The sequence below is a fragment of the Chiloscyllium plagiosum genome, unplaced genomic scaffold, assembly GCF_037043375.1.
Source record: "Chiloscyllium plagiosum isolate Xiang-an unplaced genomic scaffold, Cpla_swu_hap1 HiC_scaffold_12, whole genome shotgun sequence".
Lineage (NCBI taxonomy): Eukaryota > Metazoa > Chordata > Chondrichthyes > Orectolobiformes > Hemiscylliidae > Chiloscyllium > Chiloscyllium plagiosum.
The window spans coordinates 97,123,776-97,134,987 of NW_028270150.1; the positions used below are offsets into that span (position 1 = coordinate 97,123,776).

The 11,212-nt window shown below is 42.8% G+C and overlaps 1 protein-coding gene across 1 annotated transcript; it reads right to left on the reverse strand.

The window, feature by feature from the left end:
* Positions 1-4,388: 4,388 nt before the first annotated feature.
* On the reverse strand, positions 4,389-10,979 carry LOC148148616 (putative G protein-coupled receptor 139). Its single transcript, XM_087992344.1, has 2 exons — positions 10,796-10,979; positions 4,389-5,290 (listed from the first exon to the last, which is right to left on the reverse strand). The coding sequence occupies exons 1-2, from the start codon at positions 10,977-10,979 to the stop codon at positions 4,389-4,391; spliced, it is 1,086 nt and encodes a 361-aa protein (XP_087848470.1).
* Positions 10,980-11,212: the final 233 nt, after the last annotated feature.

Genomic DNA, 11,212 nt, shown 5'->3' on the forward strand with positions numbered 1-11,212 from the left:
GAAATATGATTTATGATTATTTGGAAAAGCGTAGCTTGACTCGAGATAGTCAGCATGGCTTTGTGAGGGGCAGGTGTTGCCTCACAATTCTTATTGAATTCTTAGAGGATGTGACAAAACCTCCCACAACACTGATAGAGACCCCCTTGTCCTCACCTACCGCCCATCCAGCATCCACAGTCAGAGGATAATTAGCTGCCATTTCCACCCCCTCTAGCGGATACCACTGCCAGACACTTTTTCCCTTTCTCTCCCTTCTCAGCCTTCCACAGGGACAATTCACTCTGGGAGAAACTGGTCCAACCCTCCTCCACTCCCAAAACTTCCCCGCACCCACATGGCACCTTCCCCTGCAACACTAGTCCCTTTATTCCCTCAGTCCTCACTCTCCAAAGCCCCATACCCACCTTCAAGGTGAAGCAGCACTTCACTCAATTTATTCGCTGCTCACAATGTGGTCTCCTCTACACTGGGGAGATGAAGCATGGACTGGTTCACAACTTCACAGAACACCCACATGCTGTCCACAGAAATGGCCCTGCGCTTTCTGCCACTTTTTCACACCACCACATTTCCCTGGCCAACACGTGTATCCTGGGCTTGCTGCGGTGCTTCGGTGAAGCTCAGTGTGAACTGGGAGAACACATTTCTGCTTGGGGACCCTGCAGCTTTCTGGACTCTGTACTGAGTTCAACAAATTTCGGACTTGAGCATTTTCTCCAATGTCCTTATCCAAACACCCAACACATTGGGCTCTGTCATCACATGGGCTGTATTTATGTTGGGGCATCCCATTGTCAGAGATGGCACAAAATGTCTGTCCGTCGGTATAAATATGGCTGCAATACCATAGTTAGCTTGCCTGGTCCAGCATTAAAGTGAGGTCATAGTGAAGCACAGAGATACTTTTGAGAAGGAGGTAACTCAAAGTAACAGGGTCTGTGCTGTAGAAAGAATCTTACAAATTAACTTGCAGGGAGTTCTGGAAACATAACAACTGCAGATATCTGTAAGAGACAGCTTGAAGATTTTAACAAGCATAAGAAAGAAAAACATGACCCCACATTGATGGAGTGTGATTGAGTTTGTCGTCTTATTAATGACATAAATGTTGCCTTCTTAGGTAAAAGAGTTAGAGTCGAAATATTTAGAGTAGGGTCAGTAAATTCCTTCCCAGATGACAGGATGTGACTAGAATGAGCTATAGTGCCGCTGTAAGAGAGAGGGGCCATGTTTATCGGGCCATCCAAGATCAAGTGGGTCAGAAACTGCTCACAACCCAATGGCGAAAGAATTCCAGCACTACGTCTAACCAAATAACTTTATTGGAAATGATAGTACAACTTTTAGAACAATTAATAAGAAATAATATCCTTTTGTTTGTCAAGTAATCAGGTTAGTAAACTGTATAGCAGAATTTAAAAGGTGCTTAAGTGATAGGCAATTATAACATGGAGAGAGAGAGAAACTGCTCAACACGTATTAGCGAAGGAATTCTAACAACAGGTGAGAGCATACAACTTCACATCTAACTAAATGTATACTAGAACTAATATTATGAATCTTACAGCAATTAGTAGGAACTAACATTTCTTTGTATCTCTGGTGGTGAAGCTGGGGGGAAATACAAGATGAGGAACAGAACTTAATAGGGATGTCAATGACTACAATAAATAACAGAACTCGAGGCGCCCTTTGAGATATGCAAGTCTGGGATATGTCTGAGAAAGACTATAACCGTTAACTTTGGAATGGAGATCAATGGGGTATGATGTGAGAACCCAAAGCCTGATGATAACGATGTCCGGTAAATATCTTGAGATCTTGTGAACCTAGGGCTGTCCATTGAGATGTCCATCATTGATCAGGTGTTTCACAGGATTGGAAGTATAGATTAAGGGAGAAGGAACACTGACATCAACGTTGCTTGTAATTATTGCAACACGAAAAGTATGAAAATGTTGTATCTCACTGGGGAAGCCGGAGTATCATTAACATTGCCTCCAAACTGAGCTGGGCAAATGGGTGACTGGCCCACACAAAAGCAAGGTTTGGAACAGTCTTTGGCTGATCCTCTTTGGCATCGCTTCCCAACAGGATACGACCACATGCAACCCAGTGTCAGCCTGTCATGATCCCCATTAGCAGCTATCCACTCTCCCAGACTGACTTTTACACAGATCTTTGATTGCTTTCTCTCTTTCCGTCTCTCTCTCTCTCTCTCTTTCTCTCTCTCTCCCTCCATGGGCCCTATCACAGCTCCCTACCCAGCCCACCTTCAGCATAAATATGAACCTTTTGTCATCAGCAATCAGTTTTTAAGAATGGTCATTCACCCAAAACGATGATTCTGTTTTCACCCCACAGATGCAGCCAGACCTGCTGAGTTTTTTCCAGCCATTTCTGCTTTTGTTTCTGATTCCCAGCGTCTGCAGTGCTTATCTTTTTTTTAATTGAACACCATCCCATAAAACAGATACATTGATGTTAAGTTAGAAGTTTGGTGGGACATTAGTGGGACTTAACATTGCACATACGCACACAGATAGACTTGAGGAGCCAAATAGTCTATATTTGCTCCAATTTCATATGTTTATATGTAAGTTAGGATTGTCAATTGGGCTCACAGTGTAGGATACTTGTGCATACTGGAAGATACAATGTTTAATACACAGAAACCTGTCCTTTGCAGATGAAAAGAATAGAAACATTCATTAACTCTGTTCGAATTCAGCAAAAAGCACACAGCCATTCCCAGTCTCTTTATTTATAGAGCAATGCTGTAATTAATCAGAGTCAATCTACTTGGTTTAAAATTTAAACAAACCCCGGGGGTCAACTATCAATCATCAGTGATTGGTACATTTTGACAGCAATGTCTCCATTAGAGTCTACTTGCCAAGCAATCAGCACTCTTCCCTTGGAGAGTATCAATGTTCCTGTTCAACTGTATTCTTGCAAATTATCTTAATGTGTGTAAAACAATAAGCTCTGACAAAATGTCTTTTCCAGCAATGCTCAAGTTCTGTAATAGCAAATGACTATCAAATAATATTTCACCAAGTACTTGCTCTTATTTTATCAGGTATTATTTGTGGTACACGAAGTTTAAAACATGGAACTGAATATCACTATGATGCCTTATATCAGTTTTTATCTGTGTCAATTCTTCAAGAATGTTTTCACAGACATTCATTCACACAATGTGGGTATCATCGGGAAAGTCAGCATTTGCTGCTGATGCTGAATTGCCTCTGAGAAGGGAGGAGCGAGTTCAAATGGGGTCACATCAGTGACTGTCATCCCTGTCTTTTAAATATTACACAGAGTGAGCAGTTTAAATGTTCTTTGCTGTGAGCACGTTAAACAATATTTGCTACAATTATTTCAGTAACATTTGCTGTCACCAATTTATCATAATTTTGCTTTTTGTTATGCACTGTAATCACGTAAAGTTTCATCCGTGTTGACAATTATAGAGATATTTGCTGGATTATTTTAAGTGCTGTTCAGGATCTTTGCACAGGGATATCTGCTGTTGAGTGTGGGACGTTATATTGATTGTGTACAGGATGTTGGTGAGGTCCCTTCTGGAGGGCTGTGTGCAGTTCCTGTTGCCTTGTTGCAGGAAGGATATTGTTAAACTGGAGAGGGTTCAGTAATGATTTACCAGGGTGTTGCCGGGAATGGAGTGTTTGAGATATCAAAGTAGACTGGAGAGACGGAGACCTTTCTTCACTGGAGCACAGGAGGTTGATGCGTGACGTTATTGAGGTCTATAAAATCATGAGGGACCTAGACAAGGTGAATGAAAATGGACTTTTCTTGGGGGGAGATCAAAATTAGGGGGCATCCTTTTAAGGTGTGAGGAGAAAGATTTCAAAAGGACATGAGGGGTAACTTTTTTACACAGAGTGTGGTTCATGTGTTGAATGAACTGCCAGAGACAGCAGTGGGTGGAGGTACAGTTACAAGGTTTAAAAGACATTCCGATATGTACATGAATATGAAAGGTTTGGAGGGATATCAGCTAAGTGCAGGCAGGTGTGAATATTTTAGCTTGGGAAGATGGTTGGCATGGATGAGTTAGACTGAAGGGTCTGTTTCCATTTTATATGACTCTTATTCAACATAAGGAGTGATGCCCAGTGTCTATAGGAGCCAACGTTTGTCATTTACCCAGGGAAAGCATTGTGTTTGTCTCACTGATCCAGGAAGGTCTGATCGATTGCACTGTGTCTGTTTCAAGGATCATGGGGAGTGTTGACTGAACCTACTGTGTGTGTCTCATAGACGTCAGGGAGAGCAGACTGACCTCACTGTGTCTTTATCACCTACCCAAGGGGCCTGGATTGTTCAATTGTGATCCCAGAATGCATCAATCCATCTCATCGTTTCATAAATATTACTAAATGAGCAAAAGGCTGTTTTACCAAATTCTTCAGCTGTTCTCTGAACTTAGTCTGGGTCACGGCATATATACACGTGTTTGTGCAGCAAGTCAGGAGCTGAAGAATGAATCCTATATCTCGTAAAAAGTAATGTAAAAATACAGCCTTATAACCCAACCGATACAATCGTCTCCATGTAGAATACACCAGAAACATTGACCATAACAGGATGAAATTCCCTGAGATAACAACCATTAAAATGATGGATTTCCTTCGGCTCTCCAAGTGTCGGTCCTTGGAATGCTGCCCCCTGCTGTCAGACTGGAGTCTCCTGCGGGCTCTGCTGGCCACTAAAATGTACCTCCCAGTGAAAGCATTGAGCAGCAGAACCAGAACAAATGGGAGCACTGGGGTCAGAATGTAGTGAATAAGCTCAATCGATCCCCAGACTCGCGATAACATAACATACCTTTTCACCAAACAAAACCAGGGCTGGTTCCTCAGCTTGTACCAAGGTGTTAACATAAAATACCAGGAAATGTTCTTTAAACAGCTGAGCACAGTTATTGTTCCCAGAACCACGGCTGCTGTTTTCTCAGTGCAATAATTGCCTCTCATCTTTTGACAACAAATGGCCACAAATCGATCAAAGGTGAAAGCGACCGTGAACCAGACAGAGCAGTCCATAGCTGCAAAAACCAGGACCGCGTGGATGTTACACACGGGGATGGTCTTCAGAAAATTAAATTCATTTCTATAAATAATTGGAATGTGTCTCAACATCAGATCAATGATTATGAGCAGGGAGTCCACTGCTGCCATGGTCACCAGGTAGTGAGTGATACATTTAGAAAGATCACACTTTCTCTGAGACAGAATCACTATTGTCACTGTGTTAACTATGAGAAAGGATAATAAACAAGAACACGTTATGTTAAGCCTAACATAAAGTTACACCTCATTACAGATACAGTTAATAAGTTCCATTATGTATTGAGATTTTCAAATGTGTTATTGTATCCAGTAATGACATCATAATGGGACATAAAGAAACAGTGGATTCATCGAACATATATTTTGTGCCTGTCTTTCGAATAACATTCGAGAAATGAGTATGAATAACAAGTTGAAAGGAAGGAATGAGTTAGACACAATTACAATCATGATGAAATGTTGCTCAGAAAATTCTTACAATCAATGGCTGACATGTCCCAGGTTCAGATGAAATACATCCAACACTTGTCAAAAGAATACTGGATGAGATAACAGTTGTGCGATTTATCATGTTACGAAAGTAAACAGAAGCTGGTGAGCTTCTGTGAGGGAATCTCTGTGAGGGAAGTTGTCCTGAGGACTAGGAGCAGGTGGATGGAGGACAGCTCTGGTAGGGAGAGTCAGAATGAGGAGCCAAGTCAGTCACTGCAGACAGGTCAAGGGGTGGTGTAGGGGCAAGTGGGAAACTGTAAGGAACCTGGGAGGAGACAATGAGGCCATGAGGGGACTGGATGTTATGGAGGGGCCACAACGGGGCTATGGGGACACTGGGAAACCAGTGGGATTGGGAACATGGAGAGGTCAGAAGAGAAGAGGTTAGACAGGAAGGAGGGGGTTGGAAGCAAGAGATCGACACGGCAAGACAGTGGGAGGGAGAGAGAGAGATTGAGAGAGTGAGAGAGAGAGGCAGAGAGATAGAGAGAGAGAGAGCAAGATTGTAAGAGAGAGAGAGGAAGAGATTAAAAACTACAAGAGTGTGATCGAGAGAGAGGTTGCAAGTGAAATAGGGGACAGAGATTGGATTCAGATCTGTTAACAAAAGAAACCGCCACTGACTAGAAATGAGGGAAAGATGAAATCACTGAGCTGAAGAATTACTTGTAATGAACTTTGTATTTCTAGCTTTCGTCCCTGAGTGTATGTGGCCTTCTCTTTGGGAGAATCTCAGTAGATGCTATAGTCATGCAGATGGAGCCAATTGTTATATTTAAATCAGAAATTGACATCTGATATTTTTATTTGATTGAATAATAAATAAACAAATAAATATTTATGTTCTCACATCTCAGTAAAAGTAGGTAGCAACAAACTGGTTTAAAAACTGTTCCAACTTTGTGACTATGTGTGGAAACACATGAACGGTCACTCCTTCAGTCTGCAGGAAGCATGTTTATTGTTGTAGCTTTTTGTGTCCCGTGAATTATGTGTCACTTATTTTGGGGAAAAACATTTTGCAAACTTATGCCTTTTGTTTAGTGTCAATTTGACTACAGCACCCATCCAGGAAATGAATGTTTTCCCGAAATATTGTGGCTTTATTGTGGGTTAACACTGTGGTTATTGATAATATTAATAAGTTTCCTGAGATCTGTTTATGAATGAAAATATCCATGAAGACAAACACAGAAGGTAATGCCACATGGTGACTGCATCAATTAATAAAGGAGTTAGCGAGGATGGAAGGGCAGCCCTGAAAACCAAAAGGGAACACTCAGGAGGAGCTGAAAAACAGAAATATTTTGTGCTTTGAGACGCACATCTCTCTGATATGGATCAAATTAACTATACAGCTCTTGAAGGTCTTTTTCATTCAAAGCAGAAACACTGCCCTCATGTTAACATCAGACACACTACTTTCTCAATTTAAAAGCAACTTTTCCACAACTTGACTAAAAGGCACTTTGCAGCATTCCCTTTCAGAGAGCAGAAGTGAAGTGGCACATTCTGTGAGACACCATCATCTATAAAACCACATCCTGAACAGACAAGGAGCAACAGTAAAACATCACAGACTGGTTTGAGGCTAACATTACTGTGATAGAGCCTGTCAGTGAAGGCAAGAGTTCCACTCTCATCGATTACAAGAGAAATCTGAGTGAGGAATCTCTGAATGCAGGAAGAGCCATTTGAAGTCAAGTCCAAGAGAATGCTGAGCAACGATCCAATAATAACATTCCTAACCTTGCAGAAATATCCACAGCTACTCCATCACAGGGAAATGTACGGATGAAGGGATGGGAAAGGGGAAAGATGCATGAGGAAAAGAAACAGCTCGACTGAAACAAAGGCAGGAGAGATCATCACACTCTGTAACAAATAGTTGGAGAGATGGGGAGATCCTCGCCTTGAGCTATAACACAGGGAGAACATTGTCACTGAGGAAGCTCTAGGTACCATTAAAAAGCCTCCCTGTTATGGCAGAGCTGGGAATCAAACCCACAGTGGAGGGCTTTAGCAAAGCTATTGACACACACTCATGGGTCAAGCTCCAGTCACATTTGACTGTCCTCATCAAGCACAGAAACCCCCACTCCTGCAGCTTCTGCACTAACCTCTCTGTTTCTTCTGGAGGAGTGGACATTTCCACAGGGAGTGTGTGATGCAAGGATTGTGACCCTGTACATGAACAAGAGCAACTGCAGAGATTGCCATAACTGTCGAGGTGTCTCCCTGCTAAGCCTCCCTGCATTGGAAAAGGATTTCCCCATGTGGCCTTGTCAGGCTGCAGACACTGGCTTAAGGCATCTGCCCCCAATTCCCAACGTGGTTTCAGAACAGCAAGCTCGACAATCTCGGTTCCCTTTCAGTCTCGCAGCTGCAAGAGAAATACATCAACAAAGGAGACCAAAAGGACAGGGCAGGGAGACTATACCTGCACCTGAAGAGAGAATAATTACTCAGACACAGGGTTTGTTACAGAAAGTTTGTGCTTGATAACTGCTGAATTCTTTGAGGAGGTAACCTGGTGTGTTGACGAGGGCAGTGCATATGACATGGTCTACATGGACTTCAGCAAGACTTTTGGCAAAGTCCCTCATGCAGATTGGTGAAGACAGTGAGGGCCAATGGGATCCCAGGTAAGTGGCATGTTGGATCGAAAACTGGCTGAGAGGCAGGAAGGAGAGGGGAATGGTTGAGGGATGTTTCTGTGACAGGAAGTCTGTTTCCTCTGGGGTTTCACAGAGCTTGCTGTCTGTTGTGTCGATGAATCATTTAGACTTAAATTCAGGGAATATGATAAAGAAGTTCACAGACGGCATGAAACTTGGCAGGGTGGTAAAAAGTGAGGAGGGTATCTGTAACCTGCAGGAGGATAGCGATGGCCTGGGCAGCTGGGCAGAGCAGGGACAACAGGAACTCAACCTGGAAAAAGGGTTACTTTCCCTTCATCAGTATTCACATTGGAAAAGGTCAATGTCAGTGGGAATATCGCGATACCGTCTCTTAGATTCGATAGGATTGCAGTTGGCAAAGAGGAGGTTTTTATCATTTTGGAAGATCTGAAAATAGCCAAGCCCCCTGGGCTGGATGGGATTTACCCCCAGATTCTCTGGGAAGCCAGGGAGGACATTGCAGGGCCTTTGGCATTGACCTTTATGTCATCAATGTCAACAGGAGTACTGCCATAAGACTGGAGGATAGCAAATGTTGTTCCCTTCTTTAAGAAGAGGATTTGGGCCAACCCTGGTAATTATAGACCAATGAGCCTTAATTCAGTTGTGGGTAAGGTCTTGGAAAAGGTTACGAGGGATTGGACGTCAGTAAGCCTTTTGATAAGGCTCCATATGGTTGGCTATCGTACAAAATATGGAATTTCAGGACTGAAGTTGATTCAGCGGTTTGAATCAGAAGTTGGCGAGCTGAATGAAGACAGAGGGTAGTGGCAAATGGGAAATATTCATACTGGAGCTCAGTTACCAGCAGTGTGCTGCAAGCTTCTGTTTTGGAGCCACTGCTGTTTGTCATTTTTATAAATGATCTGGATGTGGACGTAGAAGGATTGGTTAGTAAATTTGCAGATGACACTGAGGTAGGTAGCTTTGCAGATATTGCCAAAAGACAAGATTCCATACAGCGTGGAAACATGTCCTTCGGCCCAACAAGTCCATACCGACCCTCTGAAGAATAACCAACCCAGACCCATTTCCTTACATTTACTCCTGACTGATGTACCTAACCCTATGTGCAATTTAGCATGTCTAATTCATCTGAGCTGCACATCTTTGGATTGTGGGTGGAAACCCACACAGACATGGGAAGGATGTGCAAACTCCATACAGACTTTCGCCTGAGGCTGGAATCAAAACCAGGTCGCTGGCGCTGTGAGGCAGCAGTGATAACAACTGAGCCACCATGCAGCCCCTGTTGTGGGCTACCGAGGGACATAGATAAGATGCAGAGCTGGGCTGAGAAGAGCTGGGCTGAGAAGCTGGGCAAGAGAAATACACCAACAAAGGAGACCAAAAGGGCAGGGCAGGGAGACTATATCTGCACTTGAAGAGAGAATAATTACTCAGACCCAGGATTTGTTACAGGAAGTTTGTGTTTGATAACCTTTTGAGGTGGTAACCTGGCGTGTTGATGAAGGCAGTGCATTTGATGTGGTCTACATGGACTTCAGCAAGGCTTTTGGTAAAGTCCCTCATGCAGATTGGTCAAGACAGTAAGAGCCAATGGGATCCCAGGTAAAGTGATCTATTGGATGGAAAACTGGCTGAGAGGCAGGAGGGAGAGGGGAATAGTTAAGGAATGTTTCTCTAACACAAAGTCTGATATCAGTGGGGTTTCACAGAGCACGGTGCTTGGAGCTTGCTGTCTGTTTTGTAGATGAATGATTTAGACTTAAATTCAGGGGAGTATGATAAAGAAGTTCACAGGTGGCATGAAACTCGGAAGGCTGGTAAAAAGTGAGGAGGGTATCTGTAACCTGCAGGAGGATATCAATGGACTGGGCAGTTGGGCAGAGCAGGGACAACAGGAACTCAACCTGGAAATGTTTCCAAAGTTAAAAATCACACATCACCAGGTTATAATCCAACAGGTTTCCTTGGACGTACTAGCTTTCGAAGCGCTGCTCCTTCATCAGGTGGTTATGGAGCAGGACTATAAGATTCAGAAATTTTCGCAAAAGGTTGCAGTGTCATGCGGCTTGAATATATTAATCAATCTCAGATTAAGCCTTTCATTTTTTTAGAATGGGTTTCCTAATTTCAATTCATTAATAGGTAAATCCCAGAACTCCTTTTAAGTCACATTCTCAAGATAAATTCAGATTCTCCAACAAAAGGTGTCATCTCAGCTCAGACAATGCATTAAAGGTGTGAGGTCAAAGTCTGTCAGCGTCCCAATATGGCTGTAGGACTGGTTCTCATTCTAAAGTGATATTTACAGCATCTTACATGGATTGACTGTAGGTTATGCACTTTTTGAGCAAAATAAAATATAATTCTGCAATACAGATTCACTCCATAAACTGAAAGGTGTGCTTGCAGGAAAGGCAGAGTGAGTGTGTGCATGTCAGTGTAGGAAACCCATTCTAAAAGATGAAAGTTGGGGAATAGGAAATGAGAAGAATTGTAAGAAAGTTAAATCATGATTCACAGAATTACTAGCCAGACAGAGATACTTACTAGGAATGCCAACAGTAGCGAGAGTCGGATAGTAAACGTGTTGAATAATCCAAAGTATGTATCGGATCCGACGTTCCAAATACATTTGGTGATAATTTGCAGAAAAATAGTCAATTGTCCCAGAGAGACTCCTGCCCATTGTGGTAACATTGCAGTCTGCTCTCCTCAGATTCTGCTCTGTCATCTCTCCCTGTTTCGAGGAATGTTGCAGCTGAGACTCATTTATTAATAGAAGGAGGAATCCACCCAGAGACTCGATTAGAGCCCACAGAGATTGACATTAATCACAGTCACTGAACAAACAGGTTCATTGAACTCCTTTCAATCCAGTGCCTTTGTCCCAGAATAAAGTTAAGCTTTTCCCTGGTCTGGATAGAATGTGTGAGGGTTGCTGAGTCAAGGAACAATGAAAGTATG

What these genes read in the sequence shown, in the direction of transcription:
- LOC148148616 (XM_087992344.1), bottom strand. Translation starts at nt 10,979, where the DNA reads ATGACAGAGCAGAATCTGAGGAGAGCAGACTGCAATGTTACCACAATG. An exon ending in CGCTACTGTTGGCATTCCTA is followed by an intron (nt 5,291 to 10,795) that starts GTAAGTATCTCT and finishes CCTTTCTCATAG; the next exon opens with TTAACACAGTGACAATAGTG.